This window comes from Aspergillus tubingensis (genome assembly GCF_013340325.1).
Source record: "Aspergillus tubingensis WU-2223L DNA, scaffold_7, whole genome shotgun sequence".
Lineage (NCBI taxonomy): Eukaryota > Fungi > Ascomycota > Eurotiomycetes > Eurotiales > Aspergillaceae > Aspergillus > Aspergillus tubingensis.
Genome location: NW_023336281.1, coordinates 565,355 through 593,239, shown reverse-complemented (window position 1 = coordinate 593,239; position 27,885 = coordinate 565,355). Strand labels below are relative to the sequence as shown.

At 50.3% G+C, this 27,885-nt stretch overlaps 14 protein-coding genes across 14 annotated transcripts; 8 read left to right on the top strand and 6 right to left on the bottom strand.

The window, feature by feature from the left end:
• Nucleotides 1–205: 205 nt before the first annotated feature.
• AtWU_05170 (similar to An01g02260) lies at nt 206–2,395 on the bottom strand (the record flags this gene model as incomplete). The annotated part of the gene is made up of 5 exons (XM_035500280.1): nt 206–1,149; nt 1,203–1,535; nt 1,612–1,810; nt 1,858–2,173; nt 2,226–2,395. 5 exons carry the CDS (start codon nt 2,393–2,395, stop codon nt 206–208), a joined length of 1,962 nt encoding a protein of 653 aa, XP_035356173.1.
• Nucleotides 2,396–3,387: 992 nt separating this feature from the next.
• AtWU_05169 (AAA family ATPase) lies at nt 3,388–6,422 on the top strand (the record flags this gene model as incomplete). Its single annotated transcript, XM_035500279.1, has 2 exons — nt 3,388–5,524; nt 5,599–6,422. 2 exons carry the CDS (start codon nt 3,388–3,390, stop codon nt 6,420–6,422), a joined length of 2,961 nt encoding a protein of 986 aa, XP_035356172.1.
• Nucleotides 6,423–6,715: 293 nt separating this feature from the next.
• AtWU_05168 (putative oxidoreductase, 2OG-Fe(II) oxygenase family) lies at nt 6,716–7,842 on the bottom strand (the record flags this gene model as incomplete). Its single annotated transcript, XM_035500278.1, has 2 exons — nt 6,716–7,417; nt 7,489–7,842. The coding sequence occupies 2 exons, from the start codon at nt 7,840–7,842 to the stop codon at nt 6,716–6,718; spliced, it is 1,056 nt and encodes a 351-aa protein (XP_035356171.1).
• An 801-nt stretch (nt 7,843–8,643) lies between these two features.
• On the top strand, nt 8,644–9,463 carry AtWU_05167 (RNase P/RNase MRP complex subunit; the record flags this gene model as incomplete). The annotated part of the gene is made up of 2 exons (XM_035500277.1): nt 8,644–9,166; nt 9,255–9,463. The coding sequence occupies 2 exons, from the start codon at nt 8,644–8,646 to the stop codon at nt 9,461–9,463; spliced, it is 732 nt and encodes a 243-aa protein (XP_035356170.1).
• A 924-nt stretch (nt 9,464–10,387) lies between these two features.
• AtWU_05166 (tRNA splicing endonuclease subunit SEN34) lies at nt 10,388–11,338 on the bottom strand (the record flags this gene model as incomplete). The annotated part of the gene is made up of 1 exon (XM_035500276.1): nt 10,388–11,338. One exon carries the CDS (start codon nt 11,336–11,338, stop codon nt 10,388–10,390), a length of 951 nt encoding a protein of 316 aa, XP_035356169.1.
• A 580-nt stretch (nt 11,339–11,918) lies between these two features.
• Nucleotides 11,919–12,208, top strand: AtWU_05165 (class V myosin; the record flags this gene model as incomplete). The annotated part of the gene is made up of 2 exons (XM_035500275.1): nt 11,919–11,976; nt 12,024–12,208. 2 exons carry the CDS (start codon nt 11,919–11,921, stop codon nt 12,206–12,208), a joined length of 243 nt encoding a protein of 80 aa, XP_035356168.1.
• Nucleotides 12,209–12,247: 39 nt separating this feature from the next.
• On the bottom strand, nt 12,248–13,504 carry AtWU_05164 (elongator complex protein 4; the record flags this gene model as incomplete). The annotated part of the gene is made up of 2 exons (XM_035500274.1): nt 12,248–12,957; nt 13,033–13,504. The coding sequence occupies 2 exons, from the start codon at nt 13,502–13,504 to the stop codon at nt 12,248–12,250; spliced, it is 1,182 nt and encodes a 393-aa protein (XP_035356167.1).
• Nucleotides 13,505–13,797: 293 nt separating this feature from the next.
• Nucleotides 13,798–14,338, top strand: AtWU_05163 (DNA-directed RNA polymerase core subunit RPB8; the record flags this gene model as incomplete). The annotated part of the gene is made up of 2 exons (XM_035500273.1): nt 13,798–14,126; nt 14,233–14,338. 2 exons carry the CDS (start codon nt 13,798–13,800, stop codon nt 14,336–14,338), a joined length of 435 nt encoding a protein of 144 aa, XP_035356166.1.
• Nucleotides 14,339–14,551: 213 nt separating this feature from the next.
• AtWU_05162 (thiamine pyrophosphokinase-related protein) lies at nt 14,552–15,583 on the bottom strand (the record flags this gene model as incomplete). The annotated part of the gene is made up of 2 exons (XM_035500272.1): nt 14,552–15,479; nt 15,543–15,583. 2 exons carry the CDS (start codon nt 15,581–15,583, stop codon nt 14,552–14,554), a joined length of 969 nt encoding a protein of 322 aa, XP_035356165.1.
• Nucleotides 15,584–16,060: 477 nt separating this feature from the next.
• On the top strand, nt 16,061–16,729 carry AtWU_05161 (OPI10 family protein; the record flags this gene model as incomplete). Its single annotated transcript, XM_035500271.1, has 1 exon — nt 16,061–16,729. One exon carries the CDS (start codon nt 16,061–16,063, stop codon nt 16,727–16,729), a length of 669 nt encoding a protein of 222 aa, XP_035356164.1.
• Nucleotides 16,730–17,079: 350 nt separating this feature from the next.
• Nucleotides 17,080–18,038, bottom strand: AtWU_05160 (type 1 glutamine amidotransferase; the record flags this gene model as incomplete). The annotated part of the gene is made up of 3 exons (XM_035500270.1): nt 17,080–17,364; nt 17,459–17,685; nt 17,801–18,038. 3 exons carry the CDS (start codon nt 18,036–18,038, stop codon nt 17,080–17,082), a joined length of 750 nt encoding a protein of 249 aa, XP_035356163.1.
• Nucleotides 18,039–19,744: 1,706 nt separating this feature from the next.
• On the top strand, nt 19,745–21,661 carry AtWU_05159 (putative MFS multidrug transporter; the record flags this gene model as incomplete). The annotated part of the gene is made up of 2 exons (XM_035500269.1): nt 19,745–21,488; nt 21,543–21,661. 2 exons carry the CDS (start codon nt 19,745–19,747, stop codon nt 21,659–21,661), a joined length of 1,863 nt encoding a protein of 620 aa, XP_035356162.1.
• An 857-nt stretch (nt 21,662–22,518) lies between these two features.
• Nucleotides 22,519–24,741, top strand: AtWU_05158 (Zn(II)2Cys6 transcription factor; the record flags this gene model as incomplete). Its single annotated transcript, XM_035500268.1, has 4 exons — nt 22,519–23,340; nt 23,389–24,089; nt 24,137–24,301; nt 24,351–24,741. 4 exons carry the CDS (start codon nt 22,519–22,521, stop codon nt 24,739–24,741), a joined length of 2,079 nt encoding a protein of 692 aa, XP_035356161.1.
• A 970-nt stretch (nt 24,742–25,711) lies between these two features.
• AtWU_05157 (phthalate transporter) lies at nt 25,712–27,519 on the top strand (the record flags this gene model as incomplete). The annotated part of the gene is made up of 6 exons (XM_035500267.1): nt 25,712–25,950; nt 26,039–26,210; nt 26,282–26,533; nt 26,589–27,099; nt 27,150–27,186; nt 27,252–27,519. The coding sequence occupies 6 exons, from the start codon at nt 25,712–25,714 to the stop codon at nt 27,517–27,519; spliced, it is 1,479 nt and encodes a 492-aa protein (XP_035356160.1).
• Between the last annotated feature and the right edge of the window lie 366 nt (nt 27,520–27,885).

Genomic DNA, 27,885 nt, shown 5'->3' with positions numbered 1-27,885 from the left:
ATAGGCTCGAAGGCACATTGCATTACGTATTCATTAATATTGTGTGGACATAGAATATCAAAGAGCAACATAGTATGGAGAACTGTGTAAGTACTACTGCAACTGTGGTATATCTTTCAACTCTACAACTTAGATTCGTCGAAAGGATTGTCGCTATCTTAATTCATCACCATGATCGGTCATACTTAATAGTGCTTCTCACTTTCTACTCATATTCTTCACTGTACATGTCCACCTTGTACATTGCCTCATAGGGGTTGACCTCATATTTTCCCGCAGTATCTGCCAAGTCATCTCGACGACGATAGACTTCGTCTTGGAATGCCTCTGGGCTCCGGAAGCCAGCGTCTGATATTCTCTCGTTGCTTTCTGGCACATACAAGCGACAGTTTTGAGGCACACCACTTGCGAGTCGGCTAATACCCGGGCTCGTAATAAGTACCTTGAACACCGTTGCAATGTCCGGATCAGTCGTTAGGTTGAACAACTGCTGAACAACATACTCCATCTCTTCATGCCATTCTCGCACCTCGAAGAGCGATGCACCGTCGATGATACAGAAAAGAGCAGCGGAGGGGTTTTGGACCAGCATTTCCCTAAATGTCTCACATAGAGAGGGAAGATCATCTTGATACAACGCTTCTTCTCTCCGCCCAATGGTCAGAAAAAGGAGATCATATTTGTCGTCCCTATCCAGGAGCAGTTGTATGATGAGCGATTTGACAAGACCTACCGGCCCTGCCATGGGCTCCCCAGCAAGGTTGTGCAGTCCACAGAAGAAGAATAGAACCTGGGCTTGCGGTTGCTGTAGTAGCTCATTGGCAAGTACGCAACAAAGGAGACTGAATGGAGAACATCTCGCCATAGCATAGTTGTCACAGTTTCCGTCGACGTGGAGCATGTCTGGCTGGTCAGACCGGATCCAATCCTGAAATTGTGGCATACGGAGAAGTTGTTGAGCGTGGGTTTGAGCAGCCATATCAATATCTTGTCCATCGCGACCCGTATCATCGAGATCTTGAATAAGCTGCCGCCGCACGTCCTGCTCATCCAAACGAAGGAAGAAGTAGAGGTCGCTTCTGGGATACCCTTGGCGCATAATCTGCCACTGCCGATTCTCTCGTTGTATATTCTCCCGGTTAATTCGCCCTGAAGTGCAAGGTCAATGTCTGAGTTAAATAGAAATAGCACTAAGAACCTACACTGCGCTTTCTGCAACTCATTTTGAAGGACCTGCTCCATCTGCTCCGCGACAATGCCCCATGGTTTCAACCGCCTTTCCAGTCGATTTATGCCCTCGCGCATGTCATTTCGCAAATCTGAATTTTGCTGAATCACTTCTTTCTGCCCTGTTGCAAGATCGTCCACGATCGGCTTTATATAAACGACTCGTTGATTTGTATCCACTTGTAGCCGATCGCGCACGAATTGGAGATGTTTGTCGAGCTGGGTCCTGGCCCGCGAGAAGCGTTGGTTGACGTGTCCAAGCGATTTGTCTGCATTTTTGACACGCAGACCAGAGATAATCTTTCTCCCTGATTCAAATATGCATGTTAGTACAGGACTGGATTTGTGTCATCTCCGCTGGAGCTAAAAGCCGACGACACCTACACAGAGATACATCCACCAACGCTGCAATCATGCCTTGAATTCTGGCCAGGAGAGCGAGATAAAACTCGTACAGGTAGGATTTCAAACCCTCCTCATCCTGGAAAAGAGAATGGTAGCGATCGGTCCAGAAGATAATTTCTGGAATTTCAGCAAAGAATGCAAGAATAACCTCCCGCTGTTCGCTTCTTCGCGCTGCCATCTACTTGGATCAGTATGCATGAAGCCAGCGACACAAAGCGTACTAACACCGAGTATTATCTTGAGCCCGCCACAAGCAATGCTAAAATACTTGTCATCCGGCAAAAGGTCCAACCAAGGGTTGAAGTCCTCTGCATGCTCACCGAGCTTGCGAAAGGCCCATCTCGCAGCCCCCTTCCAGCCAGTGGCGCTGTGCTTGTAATCTTTCTCGACCGCTTGGACGATACTAACCACCTCTTTCCAGCTGTGCGCGCCATATATATCAAACCTTACGCCCCCTTGGCCAGCATTATGCTCACTACTACTCTTTGTCTCGTTCGAATAGCATTGGATAACTTGGCAAAACTCATCTACCTCGTCGACACTAAAATAAAAGGGTCAGAACATGGTGGAACAGGAGCATCATATCGCCTCACTCTTCCTTAAGATCTTGCTGGGTGTCTGCGAGTTCGATCGGGGCTGACGGCTGTGGCTGGGTCTTGTGGGTAAGCGGTAACCGGAGTCGATAGCCATGTCCTCTAAGCCAGCTTTTTGCCATGTGAGTTTCTTGCTCCGGACTCATTCTAGGCATCAGAGATGGCTCCATTTTGCCTGCGGCTATGATGGTTTTACTGCCTTCCTCAGAGCTACTCTTGCCTTCGTTATCTGGCTTACCAGTATAGATATGTGGGCCTCATTCGTCTTACAGACGGCTATATGACCCCCGCGTGATCAGGCCAGGTTGGCTAGCACGCATAGTTCAGCCACAAAGACAGGTGCAGTCGAATCACTTCCTTGCTGACCTATAGGTGGGTGACTTTCGCGCTTGGCATTCTCGCGCGGTAAAGTACGTAGATTGGATGCCGTAAACGAGACTTACGGCCTGACATTTTTAGCCTTTATCGACATTTGAGAGGCTGGATCTCTAATTATCCACGGACTTCCCCGTACGAGAAGGTCAAACTGACTAGCAAGCAAAGTCCAGCCCGCGGAGAAGTATGACAGCATTCCCTACTGCTATAGATACGCTAACGTGCAGATCGATCCTTCCATGTGGGTTAACAAGCGGGGAAGCCGTGCACTTGCGGGATTACTCACGCTGTTATTTGTGCCAGATGCTATCTCCAGGCTGTTCGGCCAGCCACTCTTAGCTCTTCTGGATTAGGAGTGGTTGGATACCGTTTGTCTCATACAATGACGGCTCATGAAGAACTCCTTCCCCCAAATCTGAACGAGTGTTGCATGTTGGACACGGTCTCGCCATGTAGTTCATGCACGGTAGCCCGAGGCTCCGACCCTAGACAGGGATAGTTCGTATTTACCACCATCCTCAGCTTCTCATTTGCCAGATTTCATTTCCGGGGGTCCGAACTACAATTAGCTTCGTTATGGGTTACATGTGCAGTGCTATGTCTTTCCTGGCTAGAGCGCGCGTCTCTCAACTGTCTCAATGGAGATGTGCTGAGCCTACAGGCATATAAAGCCACACTCAGAAGAGCGCTACACGAATCATGGTCTTTGGCCCTTCAGTGTGGTGTCTTCGCTTCGAATGAAAGTTCGCCAGTCGATCTGATCTACACTTGAAAATATCATCCCAGCATGGTGACCATCACTGAAGAACCGGTACTGGAGATCCCGGTCGATACCCCTACGAAATTATTGAACCAGGACGCCACTCTGGAGCTGTTGAAAGAGTTGCAGGACCTTCGCGCTAGAATACAAAATCTCGAAGAAAACCATGCTAAGATTCCCGAGCAAGCTGCAAATGATAAGGAAGATGACAACCACAGCCGTGATGGCTCTGTTTCCATCGGTACGGAAGACGAAGAGTCCAGGCATTACCCATGCGATGATTCCGATGATGTTATCATGGATCTCCGTTACGTGAAATGGAATGAATTTAAGACCATGTATGCTGAGGAAAAACGTCACGTCATCGATGTCTTGGAGGGCCCTGCGCAATACTGCTGGCAGCAAACCGAGAGAAGCATCCGCCGCTTCGGAATCCTTGCCCTGATAAGGGCTGAGGAGAACGAAAAGAAATCAGAAGGAGATCCAAAGCCCAAATTAGATACCGGCGGCGCCGAAGACGATCTCCCTGAGCGTATTCGAATCAACTCCAGTCTTTTAGCGTCCGTTCTGAGGGATATTGTTTCCAAGATTGACCAGCCTGCCCCATTTGTCGTCTTACGCCCATACAAAGTACTCGTCGGATATGACGAGGAGATACGCGAGCGGCATCGACAGCTAGCTGCTAGATGGCAAATAGCAAGTGGGCATGAGGAGCTCGATGACCCTGCACCTCTAGAACCAGGCAAAGAGCCAATTAATTCTCGTCAGGCCTTTCGCGCGCTCGACTGCCTTGTCAGTTTCATGGATCGTCATCTCAGTCCGGTAATAAGCCGCCATCGTGCTCTACTGAATAACTTCACTCCAAGCCCATCGACAATTGACCCAGCAATCTCTTTCAGCAATCTATGGTATCTATTCCACCCAGGTATGCAGGTGGTTTGTTGGTTCACTCCGGAGCAAAGTGCACCACATGTCCAGCCAACCAATCGTCCAAGTATATGGAAAGTGCTGCAGGTTTCTGAGGGACGACCAGTCCTGGACTCCAGCTACTCCGGACGGGTTAACCCTTTCATCATCCGACTTTATAAGATTGGATACGATGGAGAGCAATTCGGCGTGCTTTCACGAGACTTTCATCTTCCTCACTTCAGTGGAGAGCGCCCGATTCGGACTTTGGGCATAGTTCCGACTCAGTTTGTGGGCGATTACCCAGCGCTGCGCGATAAGTTATTGAAGCAGGGCGAACTCTTTGCTACTTTCGCTACCCCACAACATCGTTTCTATTCGGGGTCCACCCTAACATGCCACATGGATGGCGCATCCTGCCCGGGAAGCTTTAACAGACGAACCGACTACATAAAGGGTAATATCATTGTTGATTTCAAAACAGCCCGCAACGAAGACCAGGAGTGGGTGCCCAGCTTGTCGATTCCCAGTACCATGGGAGGATCAGGAAGCGAAGTATCCGAATCTTTGTATATCCAAGTACTAGCAAACCGCGAGTCTAAGGAATATATTCGATCGTCTTCCGAAACGATCTACGACGACGACTGGGTGGACGCAGAGTTAACCAAGGACTTCATCCGCGACGATGCCTTCCTGGCTCGGCAAGAGTCTGCCCCGGAACAGCAAGTACCCAGGAAGGAATTCTGGAGCAATGATGAGCTCGTTATGATGCCCGACCGTGCTTGCGCTTGGGATCTCCATCGCCGCCGCTGGGCACTTTGCGACCTCGAACGCATGCGTCCTGTTCCTACCGACGATGGCTGGAAGAATCTCAAATTGCGGCCGGGTCACAAGAGAATGCTCTACGCGCAGGTGAAGCGCCATTTTGCAGATAGAAAGTCGAAAGAGGACGGAGAAAGCCAACAAATTGATCCGGATGTGGTCAGAGGAAAAGGAGAAGGTCTTATTATCTTGCTCCACGGTGAGCCGGGTGTAGGCAAGACCTCGACTGCTGAATGTATGGCGGCTTGGCTTGAAAGACCACTGTATCCGATCACCTGCGGTGACTTGGGGACAAGCGCGGAAGTAGTGGAGGACAAGCTGAATCGTATATCCGCCCAGGCTGAGGCGTGGAATTGCGTCCTACTACTAGACGAAGCCGACGTCTTCCTTGCGGCGCGCAGCAAAACGGAGTTGGAAAGGAACGCAATTGTATCAGGTGAGCATATCCCCCTTCTACTCTATTTGACAGGGTCTTCCATCCTTACTGACATTGACGTTCCAAACGAAAAGTCTTCCTACGAGTACTAGAATACTACAAAGGCCTACTATTCCTGACCACCAACCGAGTAGGATCCTTCGACGAAGCCTTCGTCTCTCGCATCCACCTAGCTCTCTACTACCCGGGGCTCAACAAAGGCCAGAACCACGCCATCTGGGAGATGAATCTAGAAAAAGCCAAGTCTCGAAAGACATCACTAACCATCGACACCGGCCCCATCCTAGAGTGGGCTGACGCAAACTGGGAGCAGAACAGTAAATCCAGAACCCGCTGGAACGGGCGACAGATTCGCAACGGATGTCAAACGGCCATCGCGCTGGCGGAATTCGAGGCCGAGGAAACGTCCAAGCCGGTTTTCTTGCAGGTTAAGCACGTCCAGCAAGTTGCAGCTGCGTCCAAGGAATTCTATGACTATGTCTCGCGGGTCCTCGGAGCTGATATGGCGCATCGCGCCTTTGTTGAACGGTTACGGTCAGATGACTGGTTGCCTAATATGTCGGGGGATCGGCCTTTGCATAGATTCTTTTCTGGCTATAACCAGCAGTCTATGAGGGCTTCTGAGGAGGTTATGTCGCCACCGAGGAATCGGCGTCGTGGTGGTGGTCGCGCGAATGATTTTGTAGGTGGTGCGGGTGGAGTTGGAGGATCTCCTCGAACTATAGGTGCTCAGCAGTGGCAAGTTGATAGACGTGATGACTTTGATGAAATGGCTATGTATCAGTCTCAGTCGAGGCATCAGATGCAGAAGATTCAGGAGTCTACTGGACGCGGCATGTCGGATTCGCACGGTCTGCCATACGATGATGAGGATGATTATCCTGATGATTTTGAGTAATGTGGTAGCTCGTTGACTGTGTTGTGAGTTTAGTGTCTAATTGCACGCGAAAAGTCTACAGCAATTGAAGAAACGAAATAGTAATGCTCCAAAGGCTCTGACTATCGTTTACCAGATTTTCATCATATAAATTACAGGCACTAGATACTGGCTACTTTTAAGATCAACATAATCATCTAGTATACCCCTCCCAAGAGGAATCATATAAGAAACCTCTCCATGTACCCCAACGCTCCTGTAACCACCACTCCCACAGACGAAAATCATTGTGAACATACTGCAAACTCCCAACTCTACACTCCCAACCTCCTACTCACCCCCTCCGTCCCAGCCGCCTTCTCATAATCCACCGGCCTTCCCAAATCCACCCTCCTCCCCAACGCCCTCCTAATCACCCACTCCTTACTACTAATCTCCTCCTCAACGACGCCCTCCCCCAACGCCGGAATCCTATCCGACTCCAACCGCCGCAAAGGAACCTCATCCTCCGGCCTCGCAAAATACACCAGACTATACCGCGTGAACCCCGCCTGCTGTCCCGGAGGCGCAACCACGCGATGGATATTCGATCGAAACAGCCCGTTCGTGAACTTCACCATCGCATCACCGAGATTGATTATAGCATGGCCGGGTAAGGGGCGGACGTACGTCCATTCTGCATCCGCTCCGGGAGGGAGGACCTGGAGGCCTCCGAGGCGGTTGAAGAGGATGGTGACGCTGCCGAAGTCGGTGTGTTCGCCTAGGGTGGGGTTCTGGGTAGCGGTAGGAGGGGCCTTGATGAAGCGGATTTGGTCCCCGCTGGGGGAGGTTAGGCGGTGGAGGTTGGGAAGGGCTGTTGAGGAGGGGAGGGAGAGACTGGTGCTTAGGATTGAGAGGAGGAGGGTTACGATGTTGTGGGAGGTTTGGATGAATGATGAGAGGAGGGGGCGGGAGTCTTGGAGGATTTGGGGGGTTGGGAGGGGGGTTGTGAGGTTCAGGATGTCGTCTTTGGAGACCTATGTAGGTGAGTGTTAGTATGTGGTTGAAGTGTGTGTAGTAGGAGGGTGTAGTGGGGATGGTGTCGGACATTGTAGAATTCGTTCCCGTCTAGGTTGCCGTGTCTGTCTGCTATCATGGCGCCTTGCGCTTTGTATCCGTAATAGGAGTTCTGGCTGGCGAGGTCGTATTTCTTCTTCTCGTCCAGGGGAAGGTCGAATAGACGTTCGCCGATTGGAAAGAGCTTGTCTGCGTTGTTTAAGAGGGCAATGCCCTCGTCGGCGTCGCGGAGATCGAGGTAGAAGAACCCTATGTCTTTGCAGGCTTGTAGGAGGTTGTGGGTTTCGGTGGCATCGTGGGCTTGTAATTTGGAAAGTGAGAGACGGAGGAGAGGGGCTGTAGGGACGGAGGAGGGGAATGGAGGTAGGCTGGTTGGATCGGACATTTTGATTGATGTTGGATGCGCATTCTGGTGGAAATGTCCCATCAACACTTGGTAGTATATATAGTTTGTGATATGCGGGGAAGACTTTCATGCCGAGGGATGATCGGCAACCATAATGTGATTTGTAAAAGAGGCGAACATTCAGACATACAGCATATATTGTATGATAATCATGCTCTCATTTTATCTGAGCGATACATCGTGCTCTATATCTGATCTGAGGACTTCATTACCGCATAGGTTGATGTTGTGGAGGCGTAAATTGACAGACAAGACCAGATGCGGGGACTGTATATGAATGTACATATGTGTAATCCTTTTTGTGAGCCAAATTGAGAACGCTTGTAGCATTCCTGATGTAGAAATCGTCTTTAGATTATCAATCACTATAGTGTCGTCACAATCAAGCTATTCGCTATGGCAATCAATTCGTAGGCGAGGCCTTGGCTTAGCTTCATCAAGTCACAATTGGCGCTGAAGTTGCTTCAAACTAATCAATCTCCTCCCATTGACGATACTGTAACTTCATCAATTCATACAAATGGAAAAATTCACATGCGAATCTATTCCCGATGAATTGATGCTGAATGCAAGAGTCTAAGTAGCATACATATCCAACCAGTGGACCCAACCCAATCAGCATGTGATCTTATCGGCAACTCCGATAACCACCAATTTTCCATCACCAACACCATCACCATCACCCCGTCACCACCACCAGCAAGCCACCACTCCATACCTCCCCCATCCCAATTCCCAACAAACACCCCCCTCACCACCGAACCAGACCCATCGAGAAAAATGACAACCCCCAAACCCCACATCGCCCACACCCTCCTCTCACGCGCCCACTCCCCCGACACAGCAACCCAACTCTTCACCGAGCGCATAAAACAAAAGCCACTCTACGTGCGACCAACATCCCCAACACCCGCCGACAACCGCTCACGGCGTCGCCTCCACCGCCTGCGCAAGAAAGAATACTTCCTGCGCAAACAAAAGCCGCAGCCTTTATCCGCGCGCCAGAAGCGCGCCTCGGGACTGTACGACCTCCCCAAGGAAGAATGCAAGTATGCGGTTTTCCAGGAACTGCATGGCATGTGGGTGCGGTATATGCAGGATATGTTGGACTTGGGGGAGAAGAAATTCAAGCCGCCCATGACGCCGTTGTCGCATGGGAGTAAACTCTCCAGTGCGGATTTTCATGGGGCGGAGGTCGAGGTGGTCAGGAGTCGGTGTGAGGGGAGGGTTGGGGTTCGGGGGATTGTGGTGAGGGATACGAAGTTTACGTTTGTGGTGGTTACGAGGGGGGATGAGGTTAAGAGTATGTGTTTCCCCTTCTTTTTTTTCTTTGCTTTTGATGATTGATGAAGTTTGGGTTGTGTGTGTTGCTAACGTGGTTCTTGGTTTAGCTATTCCTAAGGAGCAGACTATTTTCCGGTTTAGTGTGCCTTTGCCTCAGGCGGATGATGCTGATGGGGCGGCGGTGGCTGGGGAGGCGAGTGCTCATTCTGAGAAGAAGGAGGAGCTCGTGTTTGAGCTTCATGGTAGTCAGTTCCAGAATCGTCCGGTGGACAGAGCGAATAAGAAGTTCAAGTGGCGGAATGTGGATTATATTTAGGCTGCTGGGACGGTGGAAGACTTTTATTGGAAATGATCGTTAGATCGCTTGATGGTGGACAGGGTGAGGGTTCGGCCAGGGAGACTATCCTGCAGAGCTTGGAACCCGAGTACAGTCTGACCATAGTCGTGGCAGACTACTCGAGGCTGACGCGCCAGGAGATGCACCATCGAGAGTACCGCCGTCTGCAGGACATCTGACAGGCTTCGCATCAAGCAGGCACGGGCCGCTACGGAGATTTTAATCCATATGGTGTTATGAGGGGGCAGCTCCTACAAAGACACGAGGTACTCAGCCTTCGCACCAGCATTTGATTATCGATGAAGGGATTGATGCTCCTCACGAATTGAACGAGTCTTGCTGCCGAGTCCTTGGAGTGAACCAAGACCGATTGCCTTGTCAGCACGGTCCAGCAGGATATCCCAAGGCTTTCGAGGCGTGCCCTTGTGCATAAGAGGCCGAGACCTGATGATTTGGTAGCAACTACAAGTGTACGCGGAGATAGATTGAATTGTATAGTTGAAGAATGATTTCATTTGATTCCATGTTTGCTATTTAGCCATAGCATGATATTCAAGGTTGTGATACCCTCCAATAGAGTCCTTTACGTCGGACTGCGCTGCCTGGGTGTGCTGGAGAATCGACAGTTGTAGAGTATTCTCCTAACCTTGTCAGGTAACAGCTCTACCGGCTGTTTCGAGGATTGGCTGCTGCCATCAAGTCCGTATGCATTTCTGCTGGACTTGAGAGAGCGTTCAAGTGCAGTTTGCAGCGCTGCACAGCTCCCTCCGACATTGCGCTTCTACTCCACCGAGGAGAAAAGCAGCAATGGAATATGCTGCAAGCTGCGCGCGCAGTATGCGGGGCTCAGCTCAGAGACGATCAATAAGACCGAAGAGAACGTCGAATATGGTTCGCATCACATCACATTCCACCCCATTCAATGCTGAAAGTCCTCACACTACTGGGATCCCCAGCGTCCGATCCCTCGAGCTTCTTTTCAGCTCCTCCAATCATGAAACCCTTCTTCACACCAGTACCTAGTCGACCTCCCGCAACAATGCTCATCAAATCCAACTCTTCATCCCATTCAGCAGACACACTCAAGAAGTGAGAATGGAACCGCAAAGGATCACCAGGATAGGCAAGATACTGACACCCGAATCGCAACCCAGGAGACAGGTAGTATCCTTCAGAGTGAAGGTGAGCGAACAAAGGATATGAGGAAGGCACATCAGGAAGCGGTAGCTTTTGCTCAGCAGACCACTCATACGGAAGAGGCGGATAAGACGTAGCAGGCGTGACTCCCATGGCAGTGCCAAAGGGAGCAGCAACAGCAGTGGCGGTCGAAGAACGGCGCGACGACTGCTGGTCGTGTGCGAACAAGTCAACAACCGGGTCCTTAGCAGCAGCCTCATTATTAACAGGGTCAGGCTGCTCCTCCTGCTGCTGCTTTTCAGCAGACTTTTTGGCCTTGGCAGCCTTCTTTTCTTCTATTTTCTTTAAAGCCTTCTCGCGTTGCTGCTCCTTCCGGTCGTGTTGTAATCGCATAGCATGCTGGCCTTGAGATTCTAGCTCACGGAGATACTTCTTGCGATCCTCCTCCATGAGGGCTCGCATTCCGTCCTTTTGGACTTTTACCTCGTCTACAATGCATGCTACACCTTTCTCCACGAGCAACCGGGCCTCTTCCGGCATTAGCTTCAAGGGCAAGCCCAGGAAGACATTCTGTTGTGGGATTTGAGGCAATGTGCCGCTTAAGACGCCGCAAATGTGATGCTCGCGTCTCACATACGTAACTGCATCAATTGAGAAGAGAAAGTAGCTACCCCCAATATACGAGATCGGAATAGGAAGGGTGGGTTCGATATCCATTTTTTAGCGACTAAGGGGCACAATTCAATTTATCAAGGGATCTGCTGCTGCGACTGAATATGAACGTTAGCGTTCAGATTCCAATGAATGGTATGGATGAAATGTAAAAGCGCAAGAAAATGCTATTCATTTTCGATACGTTTCTCAATCACATATGCTCGTTTTAATGAGATTATTTAATGAGCTTCAGGGGATTGACAGATTATAGTATTTGTATAATCATGCAAGCAAGGGACAATTGCGCAGAAGGATAGGATCACTGCTTACCATCAATACAACTCAGCATTATAGAGTATCGAATTGAAGAATGAGGCTCGTGGACTTGGCCAGCAAATCCAGATTGTCGTTGAATGAGCGATGAGGATGGAAGCGAGAAAAAATATTCGGTGGGGTGGAAGCTCTTAAAGAGCTGCGCTGGAAGTACGCCTTTCCTATTCAAGCTAGTGGATTGTATGTGCTTAGTAATGTTATGTGGGAGAGTTGATGCTCTTCGGCGAATGCTGGAAGCTACCACTAGATAATAAGAGTCGTATAATCATTATCTGAAGCTGTTCAAGTGGCTCTATTGCCACGAGTCAAAATGAGCTTCTTGTCCCTACTGTTCCTGGTGTTCTTTGCACCCTTTCTGCTACTCCTAGGTACCACGACTCGCCTATCTCTAATGACAGCTGCTGACAGCTCGAAGCATATCTAGGCTTCTCGAGATTCATCGCACCTCGTCTTCGGTCTCATTTCTCAGCATCACCTGCTGGACCGGGGCTTGACTCATACGGAAGACACTACCTCCGATCAATGGTCAACACTGGGTCCGCCATGTCCGAGCAGATCGAGCTGCAGAATATGTTGGACGGTTCGGATCACGAGGAGTGATTGTGGTCTGATTTTGGCTATCCCAACCCATCGTGAAACTTAGAACTCAAGATCCGCCTTTTTTGGCATTGCACCCGTCACCGCTGCATCCTGCCCTTCCTTGTCTCCTTCAGCTGGCGGTAAGCTGAATGGCTTGATCTCGAACCTCTTACGGCTCAGCGTGAAAGCCCAATCCTGTCCGATGTTCTGATCGCTACCACCGCCACGTTCGTGCAGTACTGGCAGACGATGGACTTTCAGCATGCCCTGTGGTGGTTCCTCCTGAGAAGTAGCGGCACCTGAGGTTGCGAGAGCGTCGGAGGAGTGCGGGAAAGGACACAACTCAATGACACCGTCACTCAATAATTCCATCCATCGCACAAGTCCTGTGGCGCGGGGGAAAAGAGATAAGGGCAACGTGATCATCGCCGTCACTCGCGCACCCTGCGCGCTCATCAAAGCTCTGAGAGAGTGTAGGAACGGCAGAAGGTTGTCAGGCTGGCAGGAATCGGGCGGGTATATCGTGGGGTTCAGCAAGGAAGGAATGAGGATACGATGGACAGTATTTGGTGGACAAGAGGCTATTGCGGTTTGAAGTCGTTTATGAATCGACACGAATAAGGGCTCGTTCGATGGGGCGAGGGGTATATAGTTCACATTGGCGATGGATGGATGAGTGAGGCGTTTCGTGAGGTCAAAAGCATGGCAGAATGCTGGTCGCTTGTCCACGTTTGGATCAGTGGCAGATTGGCTCTGGTCTCCTGAGGGCGCTGCATAATCGCGTCTGTTAGCACACTACCCTAAACTGTTGCAGTGACAATATGACAATATGACAAGGTGTATACCTCTTGAACCAGCAATCCCTGCTCCAAACTCGCCCAGACGCTCATATCGCCAAGCGATCTTCATGCGCTCTCCTTTCCGTTTATCTTGCTTGTCATCAACAGCATCAGCCGGACCTAACAAGCCCGGAAGACTCCTTCCCCATTGTTCAGGCATTCCCACGACGTGAATCTTTTGATCTTGCACCACACCCTCTGCCGCATAGTATCTTAGCAATGCACCCGCAAAGTCCGTAGTCCCATTCTCCTCAATCAGTAGCGTCTTCCCTATGGGAAGACCTCCATGCCCAGCCAAAAGGTTATCCAGCGACGGAGTACCAGTGGAAGTAGTTGGCCGCCCATCGTCGGGGGAGGGGCGAACACCGGGAGTCAATTCTGGCGTCGCAGAAGGCTGTTGCGGCTGTGCATTAGCATTAACAGCACCAGTGCGATCAGCGCCTGCCGAAAGACCAATATTTCTCTTGCGAAAAGACATCGTGTAAGTTGGTAGAATGATTGGAACGCAATGAACCGAACGGGAATACTTTGAAGATTTGCTGCGGGGCAGCTCCGGGAAAGTAAAAGCGGCGCCGCGCTAAAAGTCGAGCAAAAAAGCTGTCCGCCCTCGACTTCTTCGCTTTCACCTCTTTCTGGCGCTACCACGACCACCACATCAGCTTGTTGCCAGCGCACGTCTTGTCTCTCCCCCCGATTACCGTCTGTCGCGTAAAATCCGATACCCTACATATTTTGCGATTCAATTGAACGCTCGAAGCCACCATCGCAACCATGTCCGACCCGTTACTCTTCGAAGACACCTTCACGATCACCGCGATCAACTCCCAGAAATATGACCGTGTTTCGCGTCTGAGCTGCAACTCTACCGACACCCTTTCGCACTTCACTCTCGATGTCAACTCCGAGCTTTACCCTTGCGTTGTTAACGAGTCGCTGAACATGGCTCTGGCCTCGACGCTTTCTCTGGATGGCAAGGACGACTCCGGTTCGAAGGGCTGGAGAGAGGTCGGAATGGGCGAGCAGACTTTGGCTAATGACTACGATTATGTCTGCCACGGCAAGGTTTACCGCTTTGAGGAAGGCTCCAGCCAGGGTAACATGTAAGATCATCCCATGTGTCGCGGATCGCGGTCTGCTGCGGACTTCTTCGCCGTGTGACGGAGATCGATCGTTTTTTGTACAACATCTGACTAAATTCGTGTCTAGGGCCGTTTTCATCTCTTTCGGTGGTCTTTTGCTTTACCTCGAAGGTCCTTACAAGAAGCTGGCACCCTTGAGGATCGACTACGTGTATCTGCTCCTGAAGAAATAGACAAAAAAGAACTTTCACGACCATCACATATAGTGTTCAGAAGGTCTGAGGCGTTGGCCCGTTCTGTCTCGGATAGTCAGAAAAGTCTTTTGCATGCTTGGGGTACTTTGATTGCAGCGCCGGCGTTTGATTGGTGATAGGGTATATCAAATAGAACATTAAATCTTGCTTCTCAACACATTTCTGATTCCATATATGCGAGTCAGCTGTAGCTCATACCGTCACGTGTGATGCGGTCGGGAACTCCAAGCGCCGATGCATCCGTGCGATGATTTCAAGATAGTCCGGCTCGTTCTCCGGTGTCAAAATACCGTGCCGAACGAAGAAATCGATCAAGACAACGGCACAGTTGGGCTTGAACTCCCCATTAGCCAATGCCTGCTTCGTCTCTTCGATAGTGAAAAGCTTGAACTCTTCGACTTCGGTGTCGCACGGCTTGGGGATGATATCGGCCCCGACCTTAACATCGAAGATATACTCGACCTCCGGCTGCACCAGGTCCGTTTCGCCTCCAGCCTTTGCACTCCGGACATACGTGTACGTGACACATCCGGCCGGAGTGGCATTAGCCCTGACAACGTCCTCCGGCAGAGAGGCTTCCTCCATCGCCTCACGGACAAGACATTCAAACGGGTGCTCTGTGGTGCTCATTCCACCCGCCACGGAGTTATCAAGCATACCGGGGTATGTCTGCTTGGTTCTCGAGCGCCTGGGTACCCAGATGCGTAGACCATTCTCGTCCTCCACGTAGACGGTCGAGTGCACGCCGTACGAAACGACACCGAATAGCGGGGTAGCAGATCGCTCCATCTCCAGGAGGAATTTACCACCTGGTCCATAGATAGGATACATCTCATTGCGCCATCCTTTGAGAATGTCAAATGTTCCCAGCTCCACGGCCTTATTCAATGTCTTGGCCATAATCTCGCTGCGCTGTTGGGGAGTCGCATCGGCCGAAGCGAGGAGGGTGACGCTCCGGTTGTCGGAGTCAATTGCCCACCATTCCGAGGGCAAGTCGAACCGCTCTACTGTCGAGTTCAGAATATATCCGAGAGTAGCATCGCAGCCGGCGACCTTGAAAACATGGTAGTTCTTCAGATGTTCAAGATAGGATGCGGGGCTATCTTGGTAGTACGGAAATCTGCCATGCGGATCTGACGATTAGAATCCAAGCGATGGGGACGGAGGAAAGAGAAATAATTACCTATCGCACTCAATAACCAATTCAAGATTTGACTTGCCCATGATGCCAAAACAATGTATCAATAAAGGACGTATATATACAAAACTCGTAGTCTAGTGAGTCTATCACCAACAACAACAATCACAAAAGTCAGCCGCGGGGATGCCCCCCCTACCAACGGGATGTTCCTCAACCAGCCTAGAGCAACGGCGGGCGGGAAGGGAACCCTTATCGATAAGGGCAATAGCCAGAAGACGGGTATTTCGTCACCGAGTCTTTCTTTGAGATTCCATCATGGAACGCGCCAGGAAATTCTTCAAAAGGCTGGCCTAGCTAGCTTACTTTCTCCACCTCCCGGAGAAGCTCCAAAGAAACCACTCTTTTAAGCCATGCGTCGCAATTCCCTCCGATCTGTTCTAGTCCAGCTATAACAATTCACCATTAAGATTTAAACCACTCCAACCAGATCGAGACCTGATCTACATGCTCTATACAATACAACACTCCTAAGTCGTCATCATCATCATTAATTGCCCACCATGTTCTCCGTCATCATACCAGACCACCCCTGCCTCACAGACATCGTCGCCGTCGAAACACAACCAAACGGCCAAACCACAAAATTCGCCTTCAATTTCCCTCTCCCGCCCAAACTCACCGAACTCGTCGTCTTCTTCCTCCCCGGCACTGTCCTCCCGCCTGATACCGCCGCTGCTATTTACATTCAATTCCCTGATCCGAACAACAATGCGCCCCAGTTTAAGTTTATCGGAGCGCTAGCGAATGAAAGACCCTCTGCGATTCTTAAAGTCCAGGCGCCGCAAATCCCAGGATTGCAGAATGGCAATGCGATGGGCGGCGCAGCGCCAATGGTGACGTTGGGGATCTCGCTTGAACCTGTTCAGGCTGTTGCACCGCAGGTTGCTGCGCTGGAGGCGGAGCAAGCTGGTGGTGGTGGCGCGGGGCAGTCGCTGGAGTTGGTACGACATAACCGCCAGCAGAAGGAAATTACTACGAAGGTGCTGGCGCAGAGGATTATTGGCAATGCGTTTAATTTCTTGGCTAGTTTTGCGTCTGAGGATCCCAGTAATAGAGGACAGGAAACTGTTCCTTTGAAGACTTTCCGCGATTGGTGGACGAAGTTTGAGAGGAAGGTTGAGATGGATCCGACGTTTTTGGAGAGGGAGGATCCGTCGGCTTCGGGTTGATCTGGGGGAGGTTTTGGGTTGTGCTTGGTTGATTTGGATTCATTGCTTAGTTCGGAGGGTTTGTCGATTTTGAGCGCTTGCATTTCGGTGGTTTATTAAATTCGGTGTCTCTGATTTCATAGGTCGCTCTATACCCATCGTTTATGGTCATCTGGCTAGATGCGCTTGGGTTTGAGGTTTTAACCATTTGCATCTTTAGTGGATAAAAGATATGATTTCTATTCTTGATCTGTCTATGTGCGTCGCATGAGGTGAAGTTTATCGGGTAGCCAGGCTATTAGCTCTATGAAGGTGTATCAGCCATTAATCCTGGCAGAAAGTATAGGATCGCTTTATATGGTCAGGTCTGCTCAGATCAAAAACTTCAGGAAGGCCATGGTAATCGCGATGCCGTCGTGTGGGAGACCTGCGCGACTCAAGGCATCTTCTGATTGTTCTTTCGAGAAGAGACCAGACGCAGTCCGCATATTAATGATCTCGGAGATGATATCCTCTCTGAACTCGGGATGGCCCTGGAGAGCAATCAACTTCCCCGGGACATACATGCCCTGCACTGCACATCTCGGGGAGGCGCCCAGGGACACTACCTCGGACGGGTATCCGTATGCAATGTCTTGGTGCATTTGATGAATGCGCTGTAAGCATACTTGTTAGCATAGGTTCAGGACTCCATCATAGAAGCTATACGAGAGCTCTGAGTATTGTGGGAAAGAAGGGTGGGTGACATACAAGCTTATCCCTCCCGAACAACTCCTTTCCAGTCTCCGTCAAGTCCACCTCACACACTGCAATTTCCCATCCTGCAGTGTTGCGACCAACCCTGGCGCCAAGAGCACGTGCCAGGATCTGATGGCCGAAGCAGATGGCGAATATCTTAACGCGCTTGTCTTCGAAAGCTTTCTTGGTGAATTCAACCAGCTTCAGGATCCATGGGTGGTTCTCGAAAGAATCATGTTCTAGATGACATATGAGTCACAGGGAGCGCCTTGCAGAGAGAGTGCATGATGCACGATGCGCGGGAATAAGGGAAGGAAGGGTACGGGGGAAAGGTGGAAAGGTAAAGTAACTTACTGGACCCGGACAAAACAACTGCATCTACGTCCTCCAGGTTGGGGTATTCTTGCGCCGTCACCACGTCCCAGCCGCTAATCTCGAGGCCGGTTTCTGGGTCTAGCTTATCGGGCTGACCTAGTGCTGCAGCGCTTTCGCGGAGCAAGAGGGAGAATACACCGCGGTAGCCTCCATATTTGTTGTTTACTTTCTCGACTGGGGTGTCGCATTCAAGGATGGCGATACGAAGCGGGGGCATTGTGGTGGAGGGAGGGGTAATCCGGTGATTCGAAGGCGGAGGCCGGAGAGGAAAGCAGCTGCGGGAGCAGGTTGAAAAGTTAGTTAGCTGCAATGCAAGCTGTCCGCAGATTATGGTTCAATCTGCTTGTTGGGTATGCGCAATGACTGTGTCGGAAATGGTGGCCTGGACAGGTAAATCTGGTGTATGAATCACCGTTGGATGCTCTTATCGAATGCGCTAGTCTGTTATCAGTCCCGCCACCTCCTTCGGCTGTGCCTCCCGCTCGGACCGATTCCATCCAAAGTCTTTTATTCAAGAGGTTTTATGTCTCTCTTGAAAATCTCTCAAAGACAATGCAGTGTTCTTGATACGGAGTATACACGGTGCACCTGATAGGATGGCCTTGACTAAAATTTTGCAAGTAGTGGTTGATCATTGCATCTTGATGCGGGGAGGATGTCATAGCAAAGCGGCCACCGGATGGCTCTTGCTTTCTGGATTGGAGGTGATTGGAGGGTTGAAGAGTAAATCTTGTTCAAGCATTGGGCAGAGACGAATACAAAGTATCCAGTTGCACACCGCATGCAGTCGGGATTGAATCCTGCAACTAGTTGGTGCAATGTGGCAGGGTTCTTTCAGCAGCATTAACTGAACATGCAAGCTGCGTGCATACAGCACTGTGTCATCTGCTAAGGCTGATCCATTGACTTGTGCAGTACCGGTGGCTTCATTCTCTTCACCTGTTTAAAAGAAATCACTCATCCTTGGCTTCGGAAAACGACAGAGCTCGGCTAGTGGTCCGATCAATGTCATAAGAGAAAAGTAACCATTGGTAGAGAGATGATGGTACCTGGGCCTGACAGTTCGCACGCCATCAGCTCCGCAGATGACACAGGTGACTACTGCATCCCCATAGATAAGTGCTAAAGTAGTGGATAGTCCACTCGGTATTGATGCCTTACCGAGATGTACTCTGCCGGTATCGCTGTGAGGACCGCTATCCCTATTAGGGTTAGACTGTGCAGGGTGCATACACGGTTTGGGGTCCGATGACTGCAGTTGAGCCAATCAGCAAGAGTAATCACACGTGATGCTCTGGGAGTGGGCCGAAATCGCAGCACGAGCAAGACACTCATTTGCCTGCATCAAGAAGGATCCTGTCCACATGCATCCTAAATTCATACTAAAAAGATGAGGGGTTGGAGGCAGCAATGCCGCTATCTGCGCTTATCAAAACAGCTTCCAGGGTTCGTTGGCTTCACGTCTACCATGAATCTTGAAGAACTTGGACGGGTACGTAGGTCAAATTTTGGGCTCCTCGTGCCTGTGAACCAACCAATGCAGCTGTCCAAATCGGTGGAGAATGGGTTGGTCTTTCCGCGCAATAAAGTCGAGGAGGCAAAGGCTGACCGAGTCGAGTCATATCCATAGTTCCGTGCGGGAGGGAATCCACCGTGCCGCAGCGTGCATTCTTTAGTGCCACTCACCAGAAAATCCCTCTATAAAATTTGTCTCAGCCAGTCTCCCCGTCTGAATTACACCTCCCTTTGTAGGCTGCTCTCTTTCCTTTCCTTTCTCAATTATCCTTTCTTCTTTGTATGAACAAAGTTTCAGTGGAGATATTCAGTTTCATATACTATGTTCTGTGATCTTTAAGTTTATTCCAAAGTCGTATTCTAGAGTGATTATTTGATCCAATCTCTTTCACCGCATCTACTGCGATTATGACTTCTCCCCATGCAACAGATGGAAAGCCACCATCTTCACTCCAAGCTACTGAGTCTACGCCACTATTGCATCAATCTTCCCGTCAATCATTATACACCAGTCAAGAGGATACGACTGTAGATAAGGATGTTGATCCAAGCCTGTCCTCAACCCTCTTCGCCCCCGAGGAAGACCCGGCGTTGCTTAGTCTCTCCAGAGTCACCTCAATCCCGCAAGGGCTCGATATTGAACCCAATCTCGAGCGACTCCCTTCTGCTCCAGTGAGCCAGAAACAAGTGCCCGGAGAGGCTGAAGATGGAGTTGCCGGTGAGCCTACTGGCTATGCTTCACGGTTCATCAATGTCTCACCCATGAGATTCTGGCTCATCTTCTCTGGTATCATGATGGGATACGTGATCGGATTTTTTGACTCCACCTTGATGGCTTCGAGTCACCCGGTCATTACCTCCTACTTCCACGCTTCGAACTCCGCATCTTGGCTATCGACCGCATTCCTATTGACATCTACCGCTTTCCTCCCGCTTTTTGGGCGCATTTCTGACACATTTGGAAGGAAGCCAGTCTACCTTTTCGCCATTGCCATCTTTTTCGTCACAACGGCATGGTGCGCAGCCGCCCAAAGCATGTTCAGCTTCATCGCTGCTCGAGCGTTTTGCGGACTCGGAGCTGGTGGTGTGTTCTCCATGGGCATGATTCTCTCCAGTGATCTAGTGCGCCTTGAATACCGAGGCGTCTATCAGTCCTACATCAACCTCTGTCTGGGCATTGGTGGTTGCCTTGGTTTGGCATTCGGCGGGTTCCTGTGCGACCAAGTGGGGTGGAGAGGTGCGTTCCTCGTGCAATTGCCCTTCATCTTTGTTTACTTCATCGTGGCAGCTTGGACAACCCCTGCCGACCTGGGCTTGAAGAGGGCCAAAACAGAGAGGAAGAGTCTGATGCAGCTCCTCAAGAGCATTGACCTTGTCGGCTCGTTCATACTTGTCGTCGGTGTGACTTCATTGATTATGGGACTGAATCTGGGTGGTAATGTGTTGAGCTGGACTCACCCCATTGTTATCACGTCCTTGATCTCATCCTTCATCTTAGCTATTGTTTTTGTTCGCTATGAGCGGACCGTGGAGCGGGGAGTTATGCCAATTTCGCTATTGGTACAGGAGCCTCGTGCCAGCCTTATCTTTGGAAACTTCTTCGGCGCCATCTCCGTTAACACTATGGTCTTCAATGCGCCCCTGTATTTTCAGGCAGTCAAGCTAGCTACTCCGACTGACTCGGGTCTCAGGCTAATTGGCTCAACTCTTGCGGTGACGATCTCCAGTGTGTCGACAGGCTTCATTATCACTTGGACTAAACGGCTTAAGCCAACCATCATCTTTGGCGACATCTTTCTACTGCTCGGTGGTTGCGCTGCCGCTTCCATGGGCGTTGGTACGCCTGATTGGCTTGCGATGGTTTGCGTTTCGCTCTCCAGTCTCGGACAAGGATGCTCTTTCCCCTCGCTAATGGTATCGGTTCTTGCCACTACTGATCAAGAGGACCAGGCCGTGGCCACGACGACCTTGGGTTTGTGGAGAAATCTCGGATCGGTGATGGGTGTCGCAACCAGCAGCTGGATCTTCCAGAACACCCTCGTGTATCAACTCGAAGAGATGGTCACCGGACCAAACAAGGAGGATGTCATCCTCCTTGTTCGCAAATCCGTCCAAGCAATCGCGAAACTCGATTCAATGCATCAGCAACAAGGTAAGCGTTGCATATATGTACCCGTGGAAGTTAGAGATACTAAACCTTGACTAGTGATCGGAGCGTATGCTGCTGCCCTTCGCGCTACTTTCTTCTCTGCTGCCATCTGGGGTGCTCTTATGCTCATTCTGCACCTTCGAGTCCGAGTCCCCAGACTGGGAACTAAAGCATAAGAACTTGAGCTGCTGATCTGCTACAGTACCTGGTGTTGACCGAAGGAATGTAGACGGCGATAACATAGACCTCTCTTGCAGCTGCTATCTGAGCAGCACGTTGCTGAAGACCTCATTGATTTACGACCCAATGCCAAAAGTTATGGATAAAGGTAATGTTGAACAAAATTGCGAGCTTTTATAAAGAGATGCGAACAATTTACAGCAAATCATATAAATGAAAATACGAATTTGTGAAAGATGCCACTTCAAGTAGACTATGAAATGAAATAATTGAGCGGGACCGTATCGCTTCTTTGTTCTGCCGCGGTATTGATCGGTCGCCTAGACCATTCTGGGACTAGTCTCTCCTACCCGGAGTCACGATTCCCCGCGGATCTTTTGAGATTCCCCGGTCTGTCTCTATTGCCAGTGTGAGTTGGTTGACGACACTTCATTATCTCCTTCTGCTGTTAATCCATAAGGTCTGACTGTGACTGCACGCTATTTCATATTACTATACATAAGCTAACAGCAATCTCGAGCAGATCAACGACCCTTAGATCGCTTCCAAATACCGGTGCCTATGCATTTAAATTTCGGTGTCACCTTGAAAACCTTCGAATCGTGCGCAAATCTTCGATCAGAGTTGGCCATCCCTGTCAACCACGTCACTTATCTTATCGGCCCCGAATATCTATGTGAAGTGGTGCTGCGTTAGGAAGCCGGACGGCGCTATAGATCTTGTGGTTGGCAGAATGCTCGGGAGTGACAGTTTCGGGGGCTGAATCTGGGGTTTGCTGATGATCATAACCCAAGACTGGACGATATACTGTGATTCAGGCTCGACGGGTTATCGTTGATTGAAGCAGCCTGACATGGCGTCAGCTCTCAGCGACCATGTCTCTGTCCCGTCGGACCTGGATCTTTCACTGGACCTGACCGCTTCAGGGCAGATCACCGATATACTCGAGTTCGATCTCGACGAAAACAGTTTGGCTGTTACGACCGAGGCTATCACACAAGACACGAGCCCATCCGACGAGGGCGGAGTTTCAACACCAAACAGCACATCGTTGGATGCGCCACGCCCGTCAGCCGCCAAGCGAAAAAGCAAGATTGTCCTTGCGAAGCCGAGGCGAGTGCGGACAGGCTGCTTAACATGTCGGGAACGTCACCTGAAGTGCGACGAGGCTTTGCACCGATGCCAAAATTGCCGGAAGTCGGGCAGAGTATGCAGGCGTGGAATTCGCTTAAACTTCATAGATATTCAGAAATCGACACCCCCGCACTGCGTAGTCCGTATACCAGCGACGGGTGTGACTTTTCGGGATGAGTCGCGGCTTATAGCGTCTGAATATGTGGGCGGGATTGAGAGATATCCTCCCGAAGTGGCGGAACCTTCGTTGGAGAAGGGGAATGCGACAGGGCCTTGTCTGACTCCTAGTCTGAGTGCCTCGTTCGTACATGGCTTCGGGACGCCCCAGTCCGGGAGTCTGGCAGGACCGTTTAGCGGCCCACCAAATGCCCCTGCTTTTTACGACCAAAGTGCATCCTTTGCTCCGTTCAGGTCCACAAAAGATGGTCATATCAATGCTACCAACCATACTTGTCTCAACAACCCAGAAGAAGTATACCTGCTACAGGTATTTGTTGAAGAGGTTGGACTATGGATGGATTCGATGGATGCGGTGAAACATGTAAGTTGTCGATCCTTGCGACGTGTCGTCAGTTGCTTATTTCCATAGTTCACGCATATTCTGCCATTCCATGCGCTCGAAGAACCTATGCTTCTCAAAGCCCTGTTGGCATGCGGTGCGAGGCATCTTTTCCACGTGGACGCCTCATACGGGGAGGAGAAGGCCGCAGAACATCACAATATCGCCTCACAATATCTTCTTCGCTCATTACAAGACCCTGATCGTGACTCGGCTCTATGCGCAACTACGGCGATTCTTCTGAACATCTACGAGTTAATGTCTGGCCGGCCAATTCAAGGCATGAGCCACATTGCCGGTGCGCGAGCTTTAATCAAAGAGTGTCACTGGAATGCCAAAACGCCGGGACTGGGAGGTGCTTGTTTCTGGTTGAATGTAAGCATGGAACTACTCAGCTGTTTGCATTTCAATTGGACGCTTTCCTGGGACCCGGACACGTGGGGCGTTGAACTGGATCTGAATCATGCACAGCCAAGTGTTGCGGGCAATGAAGAAGCCTGGACGCATCAGATGGTCTTTATTTGCGCCAAAATTGCCAACTTTCGATCGTTAGCCCAACCGCCGGCACTGGAGGCTGCCAACGACGCGCGGATTAGCCAACGTTATCAGGAATGGTGCACTTATAATGAGTGGTGCGATCAGTGGGCTCGAGCTGTACCGCGGTCCATGATGCCTCTGGGATATATTCAATCGTGGCAGACAAACTCTAAATCCGTCTTTCCACAGATATGGTGAGCATCGGTTGATCTATTCGCACATGCCATATTAACATTTATAGGCTGATCAAGCGTTCCACGATCATCGCTCGACTACTATACCATACTGCACGCATCCTGCTTACGAAGACAAATCCTGTCGAGTCAGAGTACAGTGCCGAGATGCAGACTGTCCAGCAAAGCCATGCAAGGGATATCTGCGGCATCGTGGCACACTCCAGGGATCGGTACGTTGTCAGTATGCGTATAACTGAATCAATGGCTAATGTGAAGCAGCGGAGTCGCAAGTCTATCAATACGTTTCCTCGCTATTGCCGCAGAGTGTCTGGCGACTAGGGAAGCTCAGCAAGAGGCCTTGGGCATCCTCGAGGACATTATAAAGCAGACGGGCTGGAAGGCAGAGCACGTGAAGCAGGAGCTCCAGGAAGCCTGGGGCTGGAGTGACTCTCACGGTCCTCCAATGCATATGTCGGAAGATATCCTGGCGTTGTTTAATAGTGACCATCCTTTGGCCGCGGATCATACTCCTGCCCGGCCCAAGGTGCCAGCTGGGGTGATCAATCCGCTCATGGCGACTGCGGACTTCTCGATGGAGAATCATCCATACCAGGATTACTATGTTGCGCCACATCGTTCCATTAGCCATTATCCTTTTGGGGGTTTTTAACTGTGTAGCTGTCTCTATATTTCTGCTGGCGTTGTGGCTTGGCTGGTTTGATTTATGGAAGGGATTTGTTTAGATACCACTAGAGTTGTGAGGTTTATGTTTTGGTACCATCAGCCGTGATGCTTAGACACGGATATCATCGGTGATTCATCTTGCATTGGGCGGGAATATGTCATTTATATCCTTAGCGATCTCCCCAACCTTCACAAACTTTCATCAAAGATGATTATCTTTCCTTTTTATGAACAAGGACTATATGCCAACAGCCTCTTGTGTGACCCCAGTTGATATAATATGCAATTTACATGGATTAATAGCTTATAAGAAGCCCCCGCAGGCTGAACTTGCAGCCCGGACGGCTGATGAAATGCTGATGAATCGCGGAAAGACTTCCGTTCAGGTACTTTGGACCATTAGCTTGCCAAATCAGACTGTTCAATCATCTCTCACATGGACATGTTGATGTCATGACTTGGAATAGAGATAACAAACTCTAAATTCCCATATCAGTCTCCTCCCCGGTCTGCCTCGGGAGAGCCGAAAGACTCGAGAACGATACTGATAACTTTAATATACCCAGAGATGATCCAGGCTCTGGCTATAGGAAAACCAAGATCCATTCTGTCGTATTATACGAGTCCTTCGCCACACGGAACAGGGCCCAAACGATTTCTTCCACTGATTCTCTTGTCCCTTCGGTGCCAAGTACACAGTGACCTGCCGTGGACTTTCCATCTACCGTACAGCTGCGGGACTCGTGACGTGTCCTATCGCTACCCACAACTCAATCCTCTCTCCTCGAGTCATAACTAACCTTGGCCTGGGATGGCGAAATCCGGGGTAATAGATCTGCGGGGTCATCATGCGGGGAAACTTTCGTCTATGTCTATCCCTTTGACAGCTATATAATGCCATCCCATTACAGCAGTCAAAGAATGCATCCCAATCCTCCATCCCGAAGCCTTCAAGCATGAAAGAAGAATCCACCGTACCCGCAGCAATGGAAACAGAAAAGTCCTTAGAGGCATCTCACATTGAAGATGCCGAGAAGAACAGCATTCAACCCGGAGAATCCCTTGACTACTTTACTCCCAAGGAGAAAAAAAGACTCACGAGACGAATTGACATTCGTCTTGTAATCCCACTGGGTTGTCTATATTGCATCAGTTTGCTGGATAGAACCAACTTGGGAGCTGCCTCGGTTGCCGGGTATGGGCTTTCCAGACTTCTTTCAACCCCGCTTCAAGGCCATGGCTTGGCCAAGAGATTAAGCTAACTCAATTTGTTGTACTGATAGGATGCAGGAAGAATTGAAGATGAATGCCAAGAATAATGGTTACAGTATTAGCTCGTTGGTCTTCTTCATTACCTATACTGTGTTTCAGCCCCCCATGACGGTAATTATTCGGAAACTTGGACCGAGGCTGTTTCTATCTGCTATCGTTTTGATGTGGGGAATCGTGATGATCGTAAGTTTTACGATTATGGGGTGTTATACTGTTTAGAGGTGATAGTGGAGGTGTTGACTGATTACAACTAGGGCTTTGGCCTCTCGCCAACATGGCCAGTGCTGGCTGGACTGCGGGTCATCCTCGGTGCCCTGGAAGCAGGTTTCTACCCAGGCTGCGTCTACCTCCTTAGTACCTGGTACCCTCGCTTCGAGCTACAGAAGCGGAATGCCCTCTTCTACCTGATTGGCAGTACGGCATCCGGATTCGGCGGTATTCTCGCATATGGACTGATGCAGATGGATGGACTCGGCGGCAAGTCCGGGTGGAGATGGATCTTCATTGTACTGCCCCTACCCCACAGACCCTACAGACAGACACTAATGCAGACCACCACAGATCGAGGGCATCCTAACCTGCGTAATGGGCATCGGCTCTTACGCGATCCTCGTCGACTTCCCCGAACAATCCCCCAAGTCATGGCACTTCCTCAACGAATCAGAGGCCGCCTACGTGGTAGCTACCATTGAGAATGACCGCTCGGACGTCTACATGGAGCCATTCACATTGAAGAGTTATCTCCGCAGCGGCGCAGATAGCAAGGTCTGGGCATACGCTGCCATGTATATGCTCACCACAGCGAATAGCTACTCCATCGCTTACTTTCTTCCCATCATTCTGGAAGACAGTATGGGGTTCTCGGTAGCAAAGGCCCAGTGTCTCGTGGCTCCGCCGTATGTTGCAGCGGCGATAGTGATGTACACCCAGGCGGTTTATGCCGATAAATGGCACCTCAGAGGGCCGATCATTGCCGCGAATGCTGCTATGGGATTGCTGGGGCTTGCCTTGTTGGGGTATCTCAAGGAGTCGGGACCGCGGTATTTTGGTGTTTTTCTGGCGACTATTGCTGGTGAGTAGCCTTTGTTTGATTGTATAATCGTCATGCTGATGGATGGGTAGCCAACGCGAACTGTCCGGCATTGGTCTCATGGCAAAGGTAAGCCCCTCCCCATAATTACTACCCTCTCTACCTGATATCTCAGGGCTAATGCAGCAAACTAGTAACAACGTCCGCGGCCAATGGAAACGCGCCTTCACATCCGCCACCCTCATCGGCGGGGGTAGCATCGGAGGCATCATCGGCACAACAGTCTTTAGGGCCCAAGATGCCCCGAACTACCGGCCCGGGCTATTGACCACGATGATCGCTAACGCGCTGATTATCGTGGTTGTGGCGGGACTCAGCTTCAAGTTCTGGCGAGCAAATAAGCGGGTTGATCGTGGGGGGAAGCCGATTGAGGGATTGGCTGGGTTTAAGTATACGTATTAGAGAGTTATTGGGAGTGAGAGTTGGGGAAGCGGATACTGTTGGATGCTGTTGTTGTAGGTAGCAGTAGAGGGCAGTATACAATCTAGTTCATCTATTCTATCATCTCATGGCTATAGGTAGTGAACAAAGAAGCTACTAGTGCTTACAGGTAAGCAGTTCTCAGGGACATCCCTGTTCCTGATCCAGATACCATTGGTCCGTCCACCCATGTTATTAATGTTAGACTCACCCAGACATGTCCCTATTCTTTGGATTCTGGCACTCTTTAACTCTAATCGTTTTAAGTCTGTGCATCACAAACATTGCATTGAGTGATTCCCCTTTCCGGAGAATACTGACAATTCTCTAATAATCCCTAGACTCGTA